General features: G+C 37.4%; 1 protein-coding gene across 15 annotated transcripts in view; it reads left to right on the top strand.

The window, feature by feature from the left end:
• Nucleotides 1-23,599, top strand: part of MYOM1 (myomesin 1) — a 158,720-nt gene that overhangs the window by 76,566 nt on the left and 58,555 nt on the right. For 8 of the 15 annotated variants that reach the window (XM_023647558.2, XM_023647557.2, XM_070220789.1 and 5 more), the window contains 8 exons: nucleotides 2,489-2,630; nucleotides 5,299-5,498; nucleotides 7,286-7,342; nucleotides 12,033-12,157; nucleotides 17,626-17,809; nucleotides 18,323-18,497; nucleotides 20,560-20,681; nucleotides 21,865-22,152. In XM_023647558.2, the coding sequence (XP_023503326.1) occupies nucleotides 2,489-2,630; nucleotides 5,299-5,498; nucleotides 7,286-7,342; nucleotides 12,033-12,157; nucleotides 17,626-17,809; nucleotides 18,323-18,497; nucleotides 20,560-20,681; nucleotides 21,865-22,152 (1,293 nt within the window). The remainder of the gene's footprint in view (nucleotides 1-2,488; nucleotides 2,631-5,298; nucleotides 5,499-7,285; nucleotides 7,343-12,032; nucleotides 12,158-17,625; nucleotides 17,810-18,322; nucleotides 18,498-20,559; nucleotides 20,682-21,864; nucleotides 22,153-23,599) is intronic. The other 7 variants (XM_070220800.1, XM_070220797.1, XM_070220795.1 and 4 more) reach the window with 1 other exon arrangement.

The raw sequence follows: 23,599 nt of genomic DNA, 5'->3' as shown, positions 1-23,599 counted from the left end.
ACAATTCTAGTTCTAGGAAGATAGTAGACAAAGTTGAGAAAAATGTTTGTATTGGGAAAAACTAGAAGAAATCTAAATATCCACCAATGGGAGTTATAAGATAAAATATTATTGATGTGAAAATATATCAAGAAAAAACAATTTACATGAAACCATATAGTCCATACCGTTTTTATTTCAAAAACAATCACTTTTGAGTTTACAAATATAGAAAAAAATCTAGGCCAATATGTTAGTAGTAGTCATTTCTGAGTTGTGGAATAAAAAGAAATTTATATATATATATTTTAAAGGTTTTCTTGTTCTTTTCTTTTTTCTTCTTAAGATTGGCCCTGAGTTAACATCTGTTGCCAATGTTCTTTTTGTTTGTTTGTTTGTTTTCTCCCCAAAACCTCCCAGTACATAGTTGTTTATTGTAGTTGTAGGTGCTTCTAGTTCTACTATGTGGGGCGCTGCCTCAGCATGGCTTGATGAGCAGTGCTAGGTCTGCGCCCAGGATCTGATCTGGCAAAGCTCTGGGCCGCCAAAGCAGAGTGCATGAACTTAACCACTCGGCCACGGGGTCAATTATCATACAGGTTCTAGGCATGCACTACTTTTGAAATAAACAATAGAATTACTTACATTTTGAAAAAAGTTATTAATAGCTTGTGTCAGAGATCAAAATATAAAGAGTAACAGGCTAATCTTTGACCTAATTAATCAGATCTACAAAAAGTTTGGCTATTTGGAGAGTTGAGAGAAGGGCAGAGGCTAAAAAGAGGATTGGCATTGGCTGAATGGGAGCTGTGGGCCCGGCACTCTATAGCAGCTGCTGGGAGCCAAGAGCACAAGTGTGAAGTAACATAACACAGTATTTGGATTTGGCTTCTAGCAGCTGCTATACACAACTGTTTTTTGAAAGATTATCAAGCCCATCCCACGAATGACATATTCCAAGCAGTTTTATAAAAATGCTGAAAAATGGCTCCCTAAATGCTAGTGTCTGCCAGGCTGTTACAAGCAATGAATGTTCAGTGAACTAAACTCTGCTCTGTCAACTCAGGGGTTGCTGGTTGTTCCATTATTGACCTTTTAACAAAAGGACTAGAGGAGTTGCTAGCTGGCGAGAGGTTGCCAGCTGTCCCCCTCACAGCTGAGCAGCTTTCCAGCAGTATGTGAGGCCTGTTAACCTCAGCATCTCTACCTGCATTCTAGCTCTCTTCTACCTGCACCATCAGCAGGCCCACTCCCCCATCCAGTGCTGTCAAACCTGGAAGGAAAGAAGCTTCTCCCCACCAAAATGCTCATTTCCTGTTGTGTGGCATGCAGGGATTCTGCATTGTTCTTGACACCCGTTAGTTGGGTTCTCCCATAGCACTTATTCAGGAGATATTTACCTAGAGACACTTTACTTCAGCTTCATGGGGCAAGAAACTGTGTTCAAAACCAAAGTGACTTGAGCTCTTCACAGGTGATGCACACCTATTAACTTCAGCAGTATACAGACATCCCTGCTGCGTTATCAAATGTTTTAATAACTCAGAACAGTTACACAAGTGCACCTATAGGAAAAGAAAGCGTTTCTTCCGTCAACAAGAGCGTTTTCCCTTAAGTGTCTCCTACATGTCTCAACCTTCCCTCTTACTAATTCTAGTTATGAAAGGGTTGACTAGATGCCAGGAGGGATTGGCACATATGGATTCCCTCCCCCAGGGACTCTGCCTCTTAATGGTTCTCACTTAAAAGTCTCCTAACTGATTATTTTCATTCCCCTTCCTCTCCTCCTAGAAACATCCTGATTCACTAACTTAGCTTTGCCTGAAGACACACTGCTGAGGGGACCCACTGTCAGAGGATCCCATTTCCTAAACAGTCATGGTCCTCTGTTTCTCGTATAATCCTGGACTTTTACTAAATTCAGATAAACTAAACTCAAATGTAGATATTGCATCAGAATTCCTTTCGCAAGTATCTTCACTTTGGGTACAAACATTTGATTAGAATGAATGTTTTCCTTTCTCTTCCAAAGTGGTAGTGCCCAGCTTAGGGATGGGCAAAGCTTCATGGTGCTTATTCTCTTGTAGATGCATCCAGAAGGTGAGAGAAAAGTCTGTTTTTTCCCCTCTGGAGCCATTTGTAGTTTCTGAACACAATAAATATCTTAAGAACAGACTTTCTAGCACAATTAACATTAGACTTTTCCAATAGCAATCCCCAATATCGCCATATTTATTTTCTTTTAGAACATTTTGAGCAGGCAAGGGCCATGAGGCAAAGGTCACAGGTCATTTTCAGAGCCCTTTCTAACATAATGTTCTTTGTACTGACCGTGAAAAACACATTGTTATGTTGGTAAGCAAATTACAAGATTGAAGCTTTGCTTTACTGGGCCAAAGATGCGTCCACTATGGTGATGTGGTAAGAAATGTGTGCACTAAGACCTCAGCCCGCTGGGCTGACAGAACAAGTCCAAGAGGGTTAATGGGATCCTTCTGTATCTCCACAGATGCTGATGCAGAGATTGAAGGAGCCCCAGCCTCTCCTTTGGATGTGGTTTGCTTAGAGGCCAACAAAGATTATATCATCATCTCTTGGAAACAGCCAGCTGTGGATGGAGGGAGTCCTATTCTGGGATATTTTATTGATAAGTTAGTACTTTGTCTAACTTCAGTTAGAGTGATTTATCCATAGAGATGCATACTTGATTTCTCCCACCATTTCTAGGTGAAATATTTTCTTTGATGATCTCTCCTCCCTCTTTCTCTGTGTCTCTGTCTCCTTCTCTCTTTCTCCCTCTCTCTCTCTCTCATATATATATATAGTAATTGGGTCTTACACATTAATTATCTGGTGAGTTTATACAAGATAGACAACAAATTTAGATTATTGACCTAAATACATTATTGTCTGACTTAGTTGCTATTCAGATCGTTTCTCCAATTCTCTTTCCAGTTTTGAGTAATAAAATCTGATTGTAGAAACCACTAGGGACAGATGATCTGTGCCATGGTACCATGGTTTTGTACCAAGGTGTATTAAACCTAATATTTATAGCGATAGTAAATCTATGACTATTGGGCTCAATACCATCCTGAGGAATATTTATAATAAATTACATACTATATAATAGTACACTCAATGCTTTCATATTATTTCATCCTCTAGTAATGATGAACTGTGAAGTTTTAGATAGATTCTTTTTTATCCTTACAATTTCTGCCTGATTGTCTTTGGCAAATTTCTAAAGGATTTGAGAACTTTGATCAGTGAAACACCAGGGACAATCAGTACATTTTGTTTTCCTTTTGCCTTCGTCATAATAAAAACAACCATATTATAGCTAATATCTATAAAGCATTTGCCATGTGCATGGCACTGTCCTAAACAGTTCGCATATGTTAACTATTAATCTATAACCAGCCTTTGAAAGGTAAGTGCTATTATTATAAGTAGGAAACAAGTAGCTGGCCCACGGCCACATGCTAATGAGGAAACACTAAATTGCCTAAAGTCACACAGTGTAAGTAGCAGAACTAGAATTCAAATATCAGCCTGGCTATAAGTTTGTGTTCTTTCTGCTCCAACAGGCTGTAGAAGTCTCCAGAGCAGCTGCTCTCCACCTTTCTATCTGCCCACACAAGGGTTAGGAAGCACACTGTAGGATCACTAGGTCACCACGATAGTATCTGCACAGAGAGAGAGGAGACGGGACAGTCTGAAGAATTGTTTTAGCCCTCTGAGCTCCCTCCTGCACCCCACCCGTAGCAGCTCTAGAATTTCTACAAAGGAAAGATTTAGGGGAAAGTGGATGGAAGGCAGAGATTGAAGCCATATTTGATAGCACTTTATATAAAGTTGAGGAAAATGTCTCTTGTCAGTATCAAAAAAAAATGGAAGGGTGATGGTGAGGAAGCAAAGATAAACCCTTCACCCCAACCACGTTTGCACTGCCGTTAGCAACCCTTCCGCCATGAGAATCATTTGGGAATTACACATTTTGGACATAGAGCCATGTTAGGGAAGTGATATAAACTAAAAGTGCTGTGCTCTACTCATAAAAAATGACGCATTACTTAATCCTAATGCTGTATAATTCAGGCACATGGTTGAGCCCCTAAACCCTTGTTGGTTTGGCCAGTAGCATGATCTGAACTGTCATCTGTCTCCCAGGGTGTGACACTCCATCCCCAGTCACTAACTGCCATAAAAGCAGCCTATTAGAAATCAGAGGTTCCTGGGGCAGGCCCGGTGGCCAAGTGGTTAAGTTCGCACCACTTCAGTGGCCCAGGGTTTCACCAGTTGGGATCCGAGGCACGGACCTAACACCACTCATCAGGCCATGCTGAGGAGGTGTCCCACATGGCAGAGCCAGAAGGACCTACAACTAGAGTATACAGCTATATACTGGGGGGCTTTGGGGAAAAGAAGAAAAAAAAAGAAATCAGAGATTCCAAGTACTTAAACTTCCCTTGCCAGGCCTGGAAATTTCTCTGCATCTTGTCAATCTCATCTGTTAAGAAACAAATATACTATGGTACCCCCTCGCCTTTCCACTCACACAACATGGGGTAACCATCAAGTGAGCTCTTTCCAAGCTACAGTACAAGTAGGTATCTTTTAAAGTGTTAACTTTCTTAACAATAATCTCATTTTTTTTAAAGATTTTATTTTTTTCCTTTTTCTCCCAAAGCCTCCCGTACATAGCTGTGTATTTTTTAGTTGTGGGTCCTTCTAGTTGTGATATGTGGGATGCCGCCTCAGCATGGCTTGATGAGCGGTGCCATGTCCACACCCAGAATTCGAACCAGCGAAACCCTTGGCCACTGAAGCAGAGCACGCAAACTTAACCATTCGGCCCTGGGGCCGGCCCCCAATAATCCCATTTTTAAAAGAAAATGCCTAAAGTAGACAAATAAAGAAGTCACTAACAGTGGAATTGAAGACATCAGCCAGGGAGAGATTTGGAGGATTCTCCCCATGAGTCTCTCCACTGTAGAGACTGTACATATCTGTCTGCGTCTTTTTTTCCCCAAAGGTCCTCTGCTTATCACATGAGGTCCCTCAGCTGCCTGCTTTTAGTGAGTTCAAACAACATATATGTGTTCAGAAAGGATCTGACACTTCTTTCTGCTTGTTAAAGAAGACACATTGCAATTGAGTGGAACTGGGTGTCTGCAGTTAAATAACTAGCTGGGCACAATTGATCTGGATATTTTATAGAGAGAAGACCACAGCAAGAGGGTGGTTTGCAGCTTTGGAGCTAATAATTTAGCCATACTTCTTTTAAGATTTTGCTACTCACTCTCTTTCCATTAGATGTGAGGTGGGCACAGATAGCTGGTCTCAATGCAATGACACACCTGTGAAGTTTGCACGTTTTCCAGTCACTGGATTGATAGAAGGTCGTTCCTATATATTCCGAGTTCGAGCTGTGAATAAAACTGGAATAGGTCTACCATCTCGTGTTTCTGAGCCTGTAGCTGCTCTGGATCCAGCTGAGAAAGCTAGACTTAAAAGTAAGTACTTTTCATTTTTCAGGATGGTTCCTGAACCTTTTTTAAATAACTGTGATAGATGTCATTGCAAGGTTATTCCTCACCCTTCCACTAGAGGGAGAAGAGAATAAGAAATCCCTTATTGATCAGAAAATCCTAGGGGAACAAAAACCAAAACCAAAAACAAGTGTTTGTTTTTTGACTCATCTATTCTCTAAGGGTTTTATTTTATTTTTGTTTGATTCAGAAAACTTTGTCTTGTTAAACTTAGTTCCAGGAATTGTGTTTGAAATGAAATAAGAAAACCAAGAGCCTGGAGAGCATTTTTATTCATTTTGTTAGCACACTCCAAATATACTTTTCCTTCTGGTTCAGTTTTTAAAATTGTAAGGTAAATTTTTTAACCTTGAATTTATCCCTTATAGCATTAATATGTCAACACAGTGGATTTCTTTATATGAAAGGAAAGACACATTTACAACATTGTATCTGATACTTACTTGAGTTTCCACATTAGACAGTCAAAAATAATCTTTTCATATATTTAGCCTCCAAATCTCAGTATGAAAACCATGGTATATGAATTGTGCTCCACATTTGTTTCATGGGACCCCATATGGCATCCTTAATAATAGGGACCATAAAATGACCTTAAAAGAATTGTTGGAAATTAACGTTTCAGTATATATCAGATTTCTCAACTTTGGCTGTATTGACAGTTTAGGTCAGATAATTCTTTGTTGTAGGGGGCTATCCTGTGCATTGTAAGACGTTTAGCAGTGTCCCTGGCCTCTACCCACTGGATGCTGATGGAACCCTCCCTTCCCCCCACCGTTGTGACAATCAAAATAGTCTCCAAACATTACGGAATGTCCCCGTGGGGCAAATTCACCCTAGTTGAGGATGGCCGGTCTATGCCATATTCACAGTGTTGTTCTTTACCTTAAGTATATATAGTGGCATCATAAAAATCTAAGTAAAATGATGCCATCTTTTCCATAGAGACTTTTCCTAGTCAGCCTCCTTGATTGGTCTCCAATCACTTTCATCTACCGTCCGACTTCCCTCCCTCTTTCCTAATTCCATTTCATAGTTTCATTTACTCCTCTTTTATAAATTCCAATTAAAATAAAATTTGTTTGAATTGACAATAAGTTACCTTGTTCATCACCTTTCCATTTTTGCACAAAGTCCCTGGTGAAAAGTTCCTTGATTAAAAGAGGAGTTGAACCATTCTCTTTTTCTGATATCTATGGGAACACAGAAATGAATTTCCCCTTCAACTTTATACTGTCTGTCTCATCCATTTTCCTGACTCAGAATCTAAACTGCTTTCCTTCGTAGAGAACACTTTTCAAAATATGCTGGAAAGAAATTGCTTTTGTTGAGCTTAACTGCAGGATCAGCACCCCTCTCCTCTTCCATCTTCCTTATGACAGATAAATAACTACAGGGCTTATAATTGTTCCAAAAAGTTTTCTCCCAAATCCATGCTATCTCTTAAGAAGGAACGAGAGAGCCTACATTTTTCAGGAGATCCACATTGAACAGTAAGTGAACACAGGTTATTTATCTCACTTGTGAAGTACAATTCTGGAAATGTCAACTCAGTCCAGGCGGGTCCTGGGCTCTAGCCGATAGTGAGTCCCTTGAGGACACAATACCATATATTTGCTCAGTAAGATTCAATAGGACAATACATAAGTAAACTAGTACCAAACCCATCTGTGACTAATCTAGACAGCATATCAGTGCAATTGAAACTGCATTTGTGAATGTTTGTGATTTTTATATTTATCTCTGTTCAGGCCGCCCTTCAGCACCCTGGACTGGACAGATCATTGTCACTGAAGAGGAACCTACAGGTAAAAGCTACGTTTTCCCCAGATACTACTGCCAATGTTTTGCTATGTGGTTTACTTTTGTTGTGGAGGGAGACTACAATGCATATTATTTAATGTGTTTTGGAAAGAACATTCTGAAGTATGTGGAGATCATGAAGTAACTCATGTTGTTAAAGGATCACTTTTTAAAAAAACTTTATTAAGGTATAATTGAGATACAGTAAACTTCATGTCTGTAAAATGTAAAATTTTATAAATTTTATATGTGGATACACCTGTGAAACCATCACCGTGATCAAAATAATTAACATATCCATCGCCCCTAAAATTTTCTCATGCCACCTTGTAATACCTCCCTCCTACCCCTTCCCCATCTCCAGGCCGTCACTAATCTACTTTCTGTCACTATAGTTTCTGTTGTCCACAATTTTAAATACATGGAATGATACTCATTTTTGTCTGATTTCCTTGACTGAGCATAATTATTCTGAGATTTATCCATATTGATGCATGTATCAGTTTATTTATCCATTCATCATTGAAAGCTTCTATGAACATCTTTGTTAAGTGTTTGTGTGGACATATGCTTTCATTTCTCTTGGATAAATACCTACACATTGAATGGATAGGTCTTATGGTAGGTATATGTTTAATTTTTAAAGAAACTTCCCACTGTTTTCCAAAATGGTTGTACCCTTTTACATTCCATCCTCAGTATATGAGAGTTCTGGTTGTTCTACATTGTCACCAGTACTTGGTATGGTCAGTATTTTCAATTTTAGCCATTCTAGTGGGTGCATATTGGTGTTTTATACCATAGTGTTATTTCATAGTAGGTGCATAGTGGTCTCAATTTGCGTTTCCCTAGTCATGTTGAGCATCTTTTCATGTGGTTATTTGTCATTTTTGCATCATATGTGATATCTCTGCTAAATCTGAGTTCACTCAATATTTTTCCTGGTTTTTTTCTAGAAATGTTATAGCATTCACTTTTGCGTTTCAGTCTATGATCCATTTCAAATTGATTTTTTCTATATTGTCTGAAGTAGGGGTCTCAGTTCTTATTATTTTGGATATAGCTGTCCAATTATATCAGCAATATCTATCGAAAAGATTATCCTTTTCCCATTGAATTGCCTTGGCACCATTGTCAAAATCAATTGATTGCATATCTGTGGGTCTATTTCTGGAATCTCTATTGGTCAATTTTATTTTCTCTATACCAATACCACACTTTCTTGATTACTGTAGCTTTTATATAAGCTACATATTTTTTTTATTTTTAAGGCTTCATAGTTTTGAAATCAGGTAGTATAAATCAGCTTATCAATTTCTACAAAAAAACCTGCTGAGATTTCTGTTGAGTCTTTTATATCCTTAATGATTTTCTATCTGCTTTTTCTATCAATTATTGATAAAGTAGTGATGAAATCTCTGACTAAATGGTGGATTTATCTATTTCTTCTTGTAGTTCTACCAGCTTTTGCTTCATGTATTTTGAGGCTTTGTTATTAGATGCATAAACGTTTTTATTGTTATATCCTCTTATCAATTAACCACTTTAGTATTATAAAGTGACTTCCTTTATCCATGGTAATGTTTTTTGCCTGGACTCTACTTTGTCTGATATTAATATAGCCATTCCAGCATTCTTTTGATTAGTGTTAGTATGGCATATGATTTCCATCCTTTTACTTTTAGCCTATGTGTATCTTTATATTTAAATTGTGTTTCTTGTAGGCGGCCTATAGTTGGATCTTACTTTTTTATGCAATTTGGTAATCTTTGCCTGTTAATTGGGGTGTTTGACCCATTTACATGTATTGTGATTATTGATATGGTTGCATTTAAGTCTACTATCTTGCTATTTATTTTCTATCTATTCCATCTGTTTCCTTCTTCCTCTTTTTCTACTTCCTTTTGAATTGAGTATTTTTGTTATTCCATTTTATCTGTGTTATCTTATTAGTTATAACTCTTTGTTTTGCATTATAGTAGTTTGGAATTTATAATATACAACTTATCACAACCTACCTTCAAGTAATATTATATCTCCTCACTTGTGGTGTAAGAACTTAGAAGAGTATTATTCCATTTCCCACTGTCAGCCACGGTGCTGTTGTTACATACATTTTATTTGTGTGTATATTATAAGTTGCACAAGATAATGTTATTATTGTGGTTAGAATAATCACTTATCTTTCAAAGAGATTTAAAAAGTAAGAAAAAAGTTTTCAATATTCACTCACATTTTTACCGTTTCTGTAGCTCTTTATTTCTTTGTGTAGATCTGGATTTCCATCTAACATGCCACCTAAGGCATTTCTTTTAATATTTCTTGTAGTGTAGGCCTGCTGGTTATGAATTATTTATTTTTTTATGTCTGAAAGAGTCTGCAGTTCATCTTTGTTTTTGAAATATATATTCACTGGGTATAGAATTCTAGGTTGACAGTTTTCCTTTCAGTACTTTAAAGAAGTTGGTCCATTGTAGTGCAGATCTGCTGTCATTCTTATCTGTGTTCCTCTGTATGTAATGTATCTTTTTTTTCTCTATCGACCTTCAAGACATTCCTTTTATCATTGGTTTTAGAAATTTGATTATGATGTGCATTTGTATTGTTTCCTTCATATATCTTGTGCTTGGGATTTGCAAGTTCCTTGAATCTGTGAGTTTGTAGTTTTCATCAGATTTGGAAAAGTTATCACCGTTATTTCTTTAAATATTTTTTTCTGTATGCTCTTCTCTCTTTTCTACTTCAGCAGCTCCAATTTCTTGTCACTTGAAACCACGGCTCACTGGTGCTGTGTTCATTCTTCCTTTCAGTCTTTTTTCTTTCTGTGTTCCATTTTGGATACTTTCTACCACTGTGTCATTAATTTTACTATCCTTTTCTTCTTCAGTCTGTAACCTGCTATGAATTCCAGCTAGTGGGTTTTTTTCATCTTACACTTTGTAATTTTTATCTCTAGATGTTAATTTGTATCATTTTTATATTTTCCATGTCTTTAATTAACATGTTCAATCTTTATTCTCTTGAACATATGGAATATGTTTATAATAACTGTTTGTATATCCTTGTCTACTAATCCTATAATCTGCGACATTTCTGGTTTTGTTTTTATGGTGGATTTTTCTCCTCATTATGGGTTGTATTTTCTTGCTTCTTTGCATACTTGATAATTTTTTGTGAGATACCAGACATTTTGAATTTACATTATTTGGTGCTGGATATTTTTGTATTTTTATAAATACTCTTGAGCTTCATTCTAGGGAAACAATCCTTTCAAGGCTTGCTTTTGTTAAGTGAAATCAGAGCAGCCTTTAGTCTGGGGGTAATTTGGCCTCACTGCAGAGGCAATACCCTTCTGAGTACTCTACTGGATGAGCCATGAATTAGGAGATTTCCACTCTGGCTGGTGGGAACATGAACTCTCCCAGGCCCTATGAGAGCTTTGAGGATTGTTCCCTCCAATTATTCCATGTGGATTTTCCCTGGCCTCAGGTGGTTTCCTCATATGCATGTAATCAGTATTCAGGTGAGCACTCCAGAGGGACCCTCTGCAGATCTCTGAAACCTCTTTCTGTGACTCTATCTGTGGATACCTTGCCCTCTCCAGAATTCCAGCTTCTTCTCCTCTACTCAGGGAGACTGCCAGACTCTACCTGTGTTCCTTTCCCTGAGCTGCTGCCTTGAAACTGTCTCTAGAATGTAAGCTGGGATAATGGTAGGGCTCACCTAATTTGTTTGCCATCTATCAGGATTCTTTATCCTATGCTGACTAATGTCCAAGGTCTGTAAACAGTTGTTCGTGTATTTTGCTCAGTCTTTTAGTGGTTTCACATGGACAGGTCACTCCAATGTCAAGAACTGAGGAGGGTCTAAAATTTTATCCTACTTACAAGCTAATAAGTTTCATACCACAGTTTCATAGGTGCTGGTGAAAGACAGGAGAGTCCTGGGTCAGAGACAAAGGGTTTTATATTACTCACAGCACAGCAGGCAGCATGAGCTTCATGTTCTCCTTGGTTTCCCTTGCCTCCCCAAGTACCACAGAGCGATGTGGAGAGCATAGATGGTTGCTGCACACACAGTAGATTTGTGTCACAGCTGAGAAACCTTGCACTTGGGAAACCTCAATCTTAGAAGGGGGCTGCTAACAAACCTATCCAAACTTTCTCCAGAGAAAGATTGTCTTTATTATTCTGGTCAGAAAACAAGTCAATTCTCTGCCCTAGAGGATATACTATCTCTGTAGTCCCAGGCTGTTTGTTATCCAAACATCCTTGAAAAGATATTCTGGAAAAAAAAAAGCTGATAGAAGATGTGCAGAAAACCATTCAGAGTTGTCTCCCAACACCAGTCCTGTTACTCCCTCTTGTCCAGAAGCAGAAGTAGAGAATCACATTTTAAATTGCATTTGAGAACTATGATTCCACTCCTCTTTATAAAGATAGAAAAGATAACTTGTGTCATTGCTATTGTTTTTCAGGACTAATAAGGAAATTAAAATTGTCGAGCAACGAAAGTAAAATTATGGCTTTGAATGAATGAATGAATGTTTTGGGAAGAATTTTAGAGACAAGATATTTCTTTATATTGTGGAGCAGTAATTAACTCCTCCTCCAGTAGGAGAGAAGCATCTGTGACCTCTGAGTATCATAGGCTTCCCCGAGTGTGTGCTCCTCACTTTTCCTTGTTGTTTTTCAGAGGGTATTATTCCTGGGCCCCCCACAGACCTCTCTGTCACTGAGGCCACCCGAAGCTATGTGGTGCTAAGCTGGAAACCCCCTCGCCAGCGTGGCCATGAGGGCATTCTGTACTTTGTGGAAAAGGTAAGACTCTGGGATCAACATTATTACCCCATGCCACTTCCTAAAGATTTCTTTAAAGAAGAAATTAAATTTCCATTGTGTCCTGAACTCTTTAAACCCTTATAAACTATGAACAATCTCCACCAAAAAATGTATATCACACATAACTTTGCCTGAAAGTTCAGGGGATTTGTGGATCCTTCAGGCTCACCCTTAGACTCCTAAGAGGTCCACAGACTCCAAATCATAACCCCTGTAGGATGAGAGATGTTCCTGAAACTGCAGATTGCCTGTATGGCAATGTTTTCTAGAGACTTTCTCTGTCTCCCTTGCTCTAGGAATGGCTTTTCATCTCTCTTTCACTTGTCCTTCTCCAGCAGGGAGTGAACATCAATGAGGATAGATGGTGAGAGGAATAGAAATTACAGTGCTTTCTAATGGCTGGGAAAGTTGAAGAGGGAAAGGCCTCACATGCTACCTGGCGCTTAACTAGCACTACTCTAAGTGCAGGTGGTGTGGTATGGTCAGGGATTATGAAACAACATAAAATACTGGCTAGTTCTTTCTGTCAATTATCTTAAAATTATATTGTAATTATATTATTTTAGAGAGGGCAGCATACAATGAAAGCCTAAAAGGCATGGAATGATGAGAATTACATGAAATCTATCATATACCCATATTTTACGGGAATCCTAATAAGTATTTATGCCCAGAAAATGTAGAAAAGCCAAGACCTGGACAGGATACTATTTGGGAGAACTGCCTCAGCTGTAAGTGCAGACACGTAGGAGAACCTGCCAGGCAAGGCATGGGGCTCTAGGGGTGGAAGAAGTCCTTGGCCAACAAGATAATTGATACTGGAAAAGGGCATTTAAAAAGAATTTGCCTAAAATGTGATTCACCCCTTATACGTTGTTGGTGGGAATGTAAATTGGTCCAACCACTATGGAAAACAATATGGAGGTTCCTCAAAAGATTAAAAATAGATCTACCATTTGATCCAGCAATTCTGCTTCCGGGTATTTATCCAAAGGAAATGAAAACAGAATTTAAAGGAAGCCCTCAGGAAAAGAAGTTGGATACTAGCTATGTTAAAAGGTAGTACCAGGGGCAACTCCACATCTTCAAAAAATACATGGCATGGGGGTGCGAGGAGGGGGGAGATGAAAAAAGTAAAAGGATTTCAGTGACATATAGGCACTCCCATATTTATCACATTATTCACAATAGTCAAGATATGGAAACAACCCAAATGCCCACCAACAGATGAATAGATAAAAAAGATGTGGTACATATATGTGATGGACTGTTATTCCCCCATGAGAAAAGAGGATATCATCCCACTTGTGACAACATGGATGGACGTTAGATGTTGTGCTAAGTGAGGTAAGTCAGACAGAGAAAGACAGGTACTGTCTGATACCACTTATATGTGGATCTAAAAAAGTTGAACCTGTGAAAAACAGAGGAAAACAGTGGTTACCAGGGAATGGGGGTGGGGGAATAAGAGTAATAGTGTTCAAAGGTACCAGCTTGTAATGAATAGTAAATAAGCCTTGGAGCTCTAATGCACAGTATAATGAATATAGACGATGGTCTTGTACTATAATTATTAATAAGTATTGCTTCATTGGCAATCATATTACAATACACAAATGTATCAAAGTAACATGTTGTACACCTAAAACTTACACAATGTTACATGTCCAATTTATTCAATAAAAATAATTAAATAAAATGAGGTTCATAATCCATTTGTTAGGAAAGTTTTGATTAGAATATAATTTAAAAAATGAAACAAAAGTAAGTTTATCTTTATGTGAGAATATTTACATTTTTATTGGCAGCTATGTACCATTTTTTTAGAACAATAATAAAACAAGTGTTTGTACTTTTTTGTATATATTTTTTTTTTACAATACAGTGTTATTAACTATAGTCACCATACTGTACATTCCATTCCATGATTTATTTGTTTTATAACTGGAATTTGTACCTTTTGACCCCTTTTACCCATTTTTCCCATCCTCCTGCCTCTGGCAACAACCAATCTGTTCCCTGTATCTATGAGTTCAGTTTTTTTTTGGTTTTTTTGTTTGTTTGTTTTTAGAATCCACATATAAATGAGATTACACAGTATTTGTCTTTGAGACAATTTGTATAAAATTGTATGATAGCTTGATAAAGGGTCATTTACTGTACATTTTACTTTCATAGCAAAATCATAGAAAAGGTCTTTTCTTTTTTTTTGCAAAAATTTTATGGAGCACAATTAATTTTCCTAAAAGCCTCTCTCTTTTATCCTTAATGCTATTCTGATTATTCAATTTCAAAACACCTATTGGGTTGCCTTCCCTGACAATTATTACAAGAGAATAGATATCATAGGTATATAGGTGTGTGCAAACATCTGCAAAATAGGTGAAAACATAAAAGCAATATGCAACTATTTTTATGGCCTTTTAATTATTTCAAATCAGTGGCACTTAAGAAAATTATACTGGAACTGAAAGTGCTAGGGTCTGCGGTTTCCCTTTATTAATTACTGTCCTTTGATAAGAATGTTTAGTTCATGTCTTTGAGGAGCATGCCTCACTTCCTTCTTATCCCTAGCAAACTGGTAACAATAAATGGATCATCTCTTCAGTGTGCACTATGGACATCTTCCAAGAGAGTCTGATTTTACCAAAATAATATTAAAAATTTATATCTTTATTAATTTTTATATTTTCTAGCTATTAGCCTCAAATAAAATATAACTTGAGTAGCATTCTCAATTTTTAAAGAAAATTTTTCTCTATTTTTTTAATAGACGGCAAGAGTAGAGTGATAACTGTTCACTTCCTGGGGTGTTTAATGTACACCCCCACTGAATCCTTTTGAAGTGTTCCACAGGAATAGGCTTCTGAAGAAACTCTGCGACAGTAACTACCATCTTTCCTATAACAATGACACAGTAGCAACCTACTACTGAGGCATTTTCTTCAGAAGAGTCAACTTTGGTTTCTGTTGATCATTTCCTTTGGTCACATAAACTCTAATTTCTCCAGAAAAGTCAGTAACTTCCCTAGACCTAAATACATGATGAGTCTTGATTAAAAATTTAAGTATTCTTCTACCAGCGCATCTCTTAGTATGGAACAGAGGGGACATTTAAGGGTACAGCGTGAGTAGAGAGGCCGGTTCGGATACAGCTGACACGTACAGCACGCCCAGGATGTTGAAGTACTGGGGAAGCAGAACATGTCCAGAGACCTCGGGCACATTTACAGAAGAACTATCCAAATGTCAAACCGTTCCCCCGAGCTGAGTCTCAAGTTATTTCTTATGAACCACTTCTGAGAACATTGACCTTTCTAAGGGGAAATGTTTCACACGCTTGTCCTGTGGCGAGTTTCCGTCCCCAGAATGTTCACACCACGGCTGCGCTGCCTTTTCAGTTACCCCTGTGCTTACGCTTCTTCACAGAACTTTTTACCTATGATTTGCGTGCACATAAAGCATGGACTTGCCTGTCATGGCTACAGGCTTACAACCAGTTGTACAATGTCCGTGAGACCTGAGATGGTTGAAATTGAGGGGTTTATTAGCAAGGGAAGAAGATGAATCAGGTTTCCACACTCCCAGCCCTCCAACCTGCTGTGTTCTTTCCAGCCCCAAACTTTTTCCTTAGTTGTTTTACTTCTTGGGCTCTTCCTCTCATTCCCCTATCAAAAATCTGGTCATGTCAGAGACAAGGACTGTATTACTTCATAGCTCTGTTTCTATCAACAAGAATGAAAATAGCTGATGTTTACTATGGACCAGGCACTGTTCTAAGCACTCGACACATGTTAACCCACTTAATTCTTACAGTATCCCTATGAGAGAAATACTTTTATTTTCATCATGCCTATTTTGTAGATGAGGAAATTAAGGCATTGATAGGGTATATAATTTGCCCAAGGTCCTACAGCTACTAAGAGGCAGAGCTGGGATTTGAACCCAGGCAGTCTGGCTCAGGTGCATATATCCAACTGTTACACTTTGCTGCCTTTCAACCTTCTCAAACCTAAGTCTTCTCTGGAACTTTGATAACCACACAATTCTCCACAACACCTACTTCCGAACACAGTTGAAAGAATTAGAGAGTTACAATGGTGTATAAAGTTCTTAGCACAGTGAAAGGCAGCTATTGTTTTTCTTATGAAAGTATAAATGAGTGATGATTGCTTATGTGTTCCCCAGGGCACAATATGTCAAAATGAATCATAGCCATAAACTAAAGGATTAAAGGTCTGGGAGAATTTTATCCCTCCATGGACAGCAGGTTGATTGTTTAAGGAAAATTTATCCTCTCTACCCTCCCACACACACAACTGCCACATTATCATATAAAGAACTGCAAGGGACTTTAGAGTTACCTTGTCAAATCTGCTTATCTTACAGACATAAAACTGAGACCAGGAGCTCTCATGTGACTTTCGCAAGGTCATGTAGTTCATTACTAAGAAATCTAGGACCAGAATCGATGCTTCTGGGGTCTTTTTGCAGGCCACATTGCCTCCCATTTCAAGTCAATGAAGATTATGACCAACAATGTACCAGTAAATTTATGTTCCCCAAACTGTATCATTCTTGACACTGGTCAGTCTATCACAAGGTTTGGATTCCTGAAAAAGTCTCTTGAAACTGTTCAAAAGTTCTGTAGCACAATTGCTTGCACTGACCTTGGACAGGGTCAAAAATTAGAATAGGAGGGAAAAAGGATTACTGAAGACTGCCAGTAATTTTCTTTTTATACTATTCTCTACCAAAGCTCGAATATACAATTCTAGGCTCTGAAGTATAGCAGTGAACATGACAGCTCCCTGAACCCATTTCATTGGAATTTACTTTCCAATGGAGGAGACAAGAAATAAATAATTTAATTTCAAGTAGCAATAAGTGTTTTGAAGAAAAATAAAGCAGGTTAAGGGACACAGAGTGGTGGGAAAGGAACAAAGAACTCTTAGATTGGTGATGGGGAAGGGGTGATCAAGAAGGCCTTTCCGAGGTGGTATTATTTGAGCATAGACCTGAATTAGGTTATGAATCACTAAATAACGTTCAAAATAATACAGTTTATAACAATGAAATGAAAATTTAACTATCTAACATAGCATATTAAATTTAATTACCTACACTAAGAATTAGAAACGGATCTGATCCCAAACTATCTTCTAAATAAATTAAGGACTTTTGTAAGTAAATCGATGATCTTATTTAGTTAATAAAGGAAGTGAAGTATTAAAGTTGCATATTTGCCCAACAATACAAAATCCAAAGCCATATTTGGATTTAGATAATCCTATGGACTTCAGATGCTCCATTCCCCATTTCCTCCAAATCTCTTCTCCAGTCCAACTCACATAACATGTCTGATAAATAAAACTACAAGATGCCTGTCCTGGAGTTCCCGTTTATCCTTGGTATGCTTTCAATGGGTTTCACTGTTCTGGCTGCAGTGTGACGCAGAAACAGAAAACTGGCAGCGGGTGAACACAGAGCTCCCTGTGAAGTCGCCCCGCTTTGCTCTGTTCGACTTGGCCGAGGGGAAATCCTACCGTTTCCGCGTCCGCTGTTCTAATTCAGCAGGAGTTGGTGAGCCCTCAGAGGCAACGGATGTGACCGTGGTAGGGGACAAACTTGGTAAGTGTAGAGTTTAGTCGAACAACTGTAAACTTATTTTACTTCAATTCAAGAGAAGAGCCAAAGTAAGAATCTCATTAGAATATATATATATATATATATATATATATATATCACGCAGAAGTAAAAATGGTGACATCCTTCTTTCATATTAAAAATTCAATTGATTACTTGAGTAATACATTAAACAAAAATTCATTGTTATGAATTTATGAAAAGTAAACTTGAAGTTATGAAAAGTAAACTCCTCCAGGAGTTTCAACAGTATTACTAATGTATTTTTTCTGGAGTGGGTTGGTATGTTCATGGGTGTTTAGTTTTTCATTATGCTCCCAAACTAACATATTTACTTTTTAATTTTCTGCCTTAACAAATATATTATAAAATAAAGCAGTTGTATGTTGGACATGACTATTTGTATAATATGTGTATATGTGTGTGTCTGTGCATATATGATAAGCATGTATTTTTAAAACCACCCTGAATTTGATCATCATTTTCTTCTTTTCTCAGATATCCCTAAGGCCCCAGGCAATGTCATCCCAAGCAGAAATACAGATACATCAGTGGTAGTTACATGGGAGGAATCCAAAGATGCTAAAGAGCTGGTCGGGTACTACATAGAGTCAAGCGTTGTTGGTTCCGGCAAGTGGGAGCCCTGCAACAACAACCCCGTGAAGGGCTCACGGTAACCGCACTGCGTGTGTGTACTGGGGGGGGCCTTCCGACTCTAGAGCCGCAGAAGCTGCCAAGAGGAAAGGTGACCATGGACCCATACAGCGGCACAAACATCCAAGGGAGGGAGATTTTTTTTAAAAACATTATACTCTAAATATCTAAATGAATTTAAAATTAAACGTAAACATTTACTTATGATGTTAAACACTTAGAAACACATGCCAGCCATGATAAGGGTTCATTTTATAGCTTTTTTCTGATTCTTTTCTTTTACGCTATTTGTCCTTCTTACCCCTCTGTTCTGGTGTTTAATACCCAATGTGATACTAGCTTTGAAGGATCTGATAGACTCTAGCTAACATAAATTACCCAGGTATTTTAAATGAACAGAAAAAAGTATCAACACTTTACAAATTCTGAATCAGCATAGTTAATCCCAGTGCCAAGGAGACATAAATAACACCAAAACAAGGGCATTCAGAATACTTTGCCACCTCTTTATATCTGCTTCTAATGTGGGGAGGGTTATTTTTTCTTGCTTTCAAATATTTTATCAACCAGCTTTGCAAGTTGATGGTGAATTCTGGCCAGCACCCAAACTCTGAGCCTCTTTTGATTTAGGACCAATCTGAGAAGGGAATCTCTCCCCAAACATTGTCAGACAAGCTTGTTAAGCACCTTCTGGCTTAGCCACTTCTAAGTCCAAGGACCCTCATAGGATGAGTGGTTCTTTTGCAGAACATGAGAGAATAGAGACAAACCGATTAATGGGAGAAGGCAATATGTTTTGCAAGAGATTCACTTGGTGTGTTTGTGGATTTCACTTTTACTCTGAGTTCCCAGCGTTTTCTTGGGGCTATTTAGAAACATTCACAGAGCGTAGGCAGAGTCTGCCTTTCCACAAACGTTTCGGAGCTGCTCAAAGGCAGGCACCATTTTTTATTCATCTTGGTATTTACAATACCTAGCTCAGGGTCTGGAACACTGAAGCATTCAATAAATATTCACTGCGCTGACCTGAAGGCCTGGCCTAAATTATGGTTTCCTTTATGAAATATTTAAACATGCTAATAGTAGTAGAGTCATAACTCTGGTTATAGTCCTTAGGAGGGATTAAAATGTTATAGTGATTCATGAAACAACTATTTATAGCCATAATAGCTATTAAAACATGAGGTTGTTTTATGTGTGAAACTGCCCCTGGATTCACACCCATTATTGGATCCTTATATCTCAATGGTAATTCTGGAATCCATTTTTCACCTTATTTTCAGAGTCTAGTGTTATTTCTCAAGTAATTGTACCTTCCCTGGCATGCAGGGGGGCAGTGACTTGGTCTCTGTGACAAGGAGCAGCTCATGCCTCACAGCCATAAGTATATACCCGAAATAGCCACTAATAATATTATTAATACCACCTATTATTTATTAAGTACCTCCTGTATGCCAGGCCCTGTAATATGGCCAATGTTTACACAAAAATTAGTATGTATCCATTATTATCCCCATTTTACTGATAAGCATGCAGAGGCTCAGAAATGTTAAGGTCCTTATTCAGGGGGAAACCAAGACTCCTCATTGTCTGGCAGAGTAAGTTTAAAAATTTGCCTTAGCTGCCTTCTTGTCTAAAGCACATGTTACCTGGATCTCTGTACATCTTTTTCTTCCTTTTAAAAAAATGAATCACTTTCATAAAGCAAGATCATTCAGTTAAGATAACAATCATCTTCTCTAATTTTCTTCCTAGGAAAGTTTTTTTCCCCAGTTTTATTGAGAAATAACTGACATAAATGATTGTATAAGTTTAAAGTGTAGAGCATGGTGGTTTGATTTACATATTTGAAATGATTACCACAGTAGGTTCAGCTAATATCCATCTTCTCGTGTAGATACAATAAAAAGAAAAGAAAGAAGAAAAGAAAAAAGGGAACAAATTTTCTCCTTGTGATGAGAGCTCTTGGGATTTACTCTCTTATTGACTTTCCTGTATATCGTACAGCAGTGTTAACTATGGTCATCATGTACATTACATCTCTACCTAGGAAAGCTTTTACAAACTTTCTTTCCTTTTAGATTTACTTGTCATGGATTAACTACTGGTCAGAGTTATATTTTTCGGGTCAGAGCAGTTAATGCAGCTGGACTTAGTGAATATTCACAGAATTCGGAAGCGATTGAAGTAAAAGCTGCTATTGGTAAGTTCCTTATGCATAAGTTTGTAGGGAAAAAATGAATTTTTCTAAATTGCAAAGGAAGATACCATCCTCTCCAGAAATTGTTTAAAGCTTCCAATATTGCTTGATGATTCCATCCTTAGATGATCATTTTCTCTGACTCCAGGTGACATCTAACCTTCCATAGCTGTCATTTTACAGATCCTCATCACTGTGCATCCATAGCGTTTTCAGCTTCACAAGTCCAAGTTTCCTCAAATATTTCCCATTGTGTGAAACTCCATTTTAACCTAGTCCTCATCCTGGGAATGTGAAGGGCCATCGAATTCCATGAAGTGGTATATCTCCCATAACACAGATCATCTTGTACCTAAAAGCCATTTCATCTGTGACAGAGCCTGGCTTGTTTTCACTAACAGCACATTAACATGCTTTTTATAAATTCCTTTAAAATTAATGCAAGACACATGTGGTTGCTTAATCATATGTTTCATCTCTGCTTGCAAAGTAACCAACAGAATAAAGCCAGTAATAAAGTAATTATATGTATGTACTTGACGTACCTCCCAATCTTAGATAAAGCAGGGAGGGTATCCAGGTAGTTCAAAGCCATAAAAATGAAATCTGTGATATAGTAACACATATTCAAAGAGAAAGATTATTTAATATCAATTGTCTTCAGTTAGCATTCCATATTACTTTTGAACATTCTTTGTAATGTGGACAATAGTGAACATGTTTATTTAAGGTTGGGAGGTACAGACCATTAATATTTCAGTAATGTACATAATTCTAACTGTGATGAAATCAAAATCTTTAATGTTATGTCTCTTGTGCATTTTATGTTCCTTTTTTCCCCCATTCCATTGAATAATAGGGCTACGCCTTTCAAGAAATGTCTGAGATTTGCTTTTTCTTGTATATACTTGGGTTCTGCAAATCAAAATGGTTCCTGTTCTGTCTGTGTTTTTTGTTCTCATTTCTTCTTTTTCCAGAAAATGGAGAAGTTGAAATGTTTCGTTGTTGTAAATTATGTGAAATGTATGCTTTCCATATTTCTTGCAAATCCAAGTGATTTCTGTTAAACCAAGATTGTTTTTGTTCTGTTTGTGGTCCTAATGTGTTCCTCTTTGTTCTGTTAAATAAGAGCAGTTTATACTGTGTCCAGGCTCAAAGTGTTTCTGTTGTTATCTGGTGATTGTAGGGGGAGGAGTGTCTCCAGATATGTGGCCTGAACTGAATGATACACCTGGTGGACTAACAGACTCCAGGGGAGGCATGCATGAAACCTCCCAGCCAACCTTTAAGAAAGATGCTTTGCTTGGTAGCAAACTTAACAAACCTTCACTACCCAGTAGCTCTCACAACCTGGGCCAAACAGAAGTGAGTAAAGTAAGTGAAACAGTTCAGGAAGAACTTACCCCATCACCACAGACAGCAGCTCTTAAGGGGAAAAGTAAGTCTGACCCTCTGACAAAGAAGAAGGATATAGGTGAGAGTTGAAAGAGTAAAACTGTTTCATCTGTCTCCATCAGCGTCCTCACTTCTCATTGTCTAGATCACATCCTTCCATCTGTGCTCACTTTCATCAATATTTATTCTTAATTTTATGTGTTTTCAGCTATCCATTTGCAGTAATATTGTTTAATGAGTTGTAAAAGGAATTTTGTATGATTTGGCTTTTTTACATAATTCATTGTGCTTAATGACAATAGAATATTCAAAATGATTTGGCAATAGAGTTCTTTTTGGTTTCTCAGGCAGACGCACACCTTTGGCCTCATTTTGCTGAGAGAATTGGAGATGAGAACAGGAAGCATTTGATAATCATAGCCTATCAAATAGGCTTTTGAACTATTCATGTTCAGTACATGTATAGGAAAAATATTTTATAACGATGTGACATTTTATCAAGATCATAAGTATTAAGTTCTATTGTTCATCCTCAGGTTTTCAAATTCCTCTCACATATAATTCAGATAAATATAAGTAATATTATCTCTTTGAGTTGCCATGGAAAGTTTAACGGTACTATAATCACATATAGCTATATTCTGTGATATATGATCTACATTCCTAGAACTGATTTATTTAAGACTATCAATAAGCTAAGAATTTTCTTACTGGGATATTTGGTACTTGTGGCTTATGTATTCTAAGAGACAGTGTTTTCCTTCTCAAATAAAAAGAAATAATAAGCATATACTCTGATAAATTATCACATGCCTCCATCCATCCCCTGTTTTTACCCCCAACTTCTGTCACCTTCTCTATTGCTTTTTGATGTCTTCATTTGTCCCTTCAACTCAAGATCAGATGGATGTTCATATTCAACATTGAAATGGGGAGAGAGAGAAAAAAAAGAAAGCTGTTTTAATATGTAAAGAATGAAGGAGGTTGGTGAGATGGGGAAGAGAGAAACAAATGTATTTTATTTAAAAATCTTTATTGTTCTGAGAATCTTTTGGAGTAACAATGAATAGTTCCTTTATCTCTGATAATCCAAATAAATATCAAGAAAATTCTTTTTAATATTATTGCATATATAGATGAATTTCTTTTCATCACCTCACCCTCTCTTTCTATATCAAAAACTATAATTTCAGTAGTTGAGTGAAAAGTTGATTAGCAAAGTCACGTAAATGAAGGAAAACTTTTAAAACATCCTCCAAATATTTTTCTGGCTAGGCACTAATAAACATGGTGACAGTTATATAGTATTTTGTGCTATATAAATAATATTCCAACATCAGGTTAAAAATAATGTGACAAAAAGTATTATATACTAAGGGAAAATCACATGACAGAGTGTGCCTATTTTTAAAAGCAATTTTTTTAAAGGTGGCATTTAGCTGAGTTTCAGAATAAGATTTTTCCTGTGTGTAGGCAGAATCTGTATGATTGTAAGGTCTCACAAGTGTACGTGTGCCTGAATGGTG

This window comes from Equus caballus, chromosome 8, assembly GCF_041296265.1.
Source record: "Equus caballus isolate H_3958 breed thoroughbred chromosome 8, TB-T2T, whole genome shotgun sequence".
Lineage (NCBI taxonomy): Eukaryota > Metazoa > Chordata > Mammalia > Perissodactyla > Equidae > Equus > Equus caballus.
The sequence above is the reverse complement of the archived record's forward strand: the minus strand, read 5'-3'. Positions and strand labels throughout refer to the sequence as shown.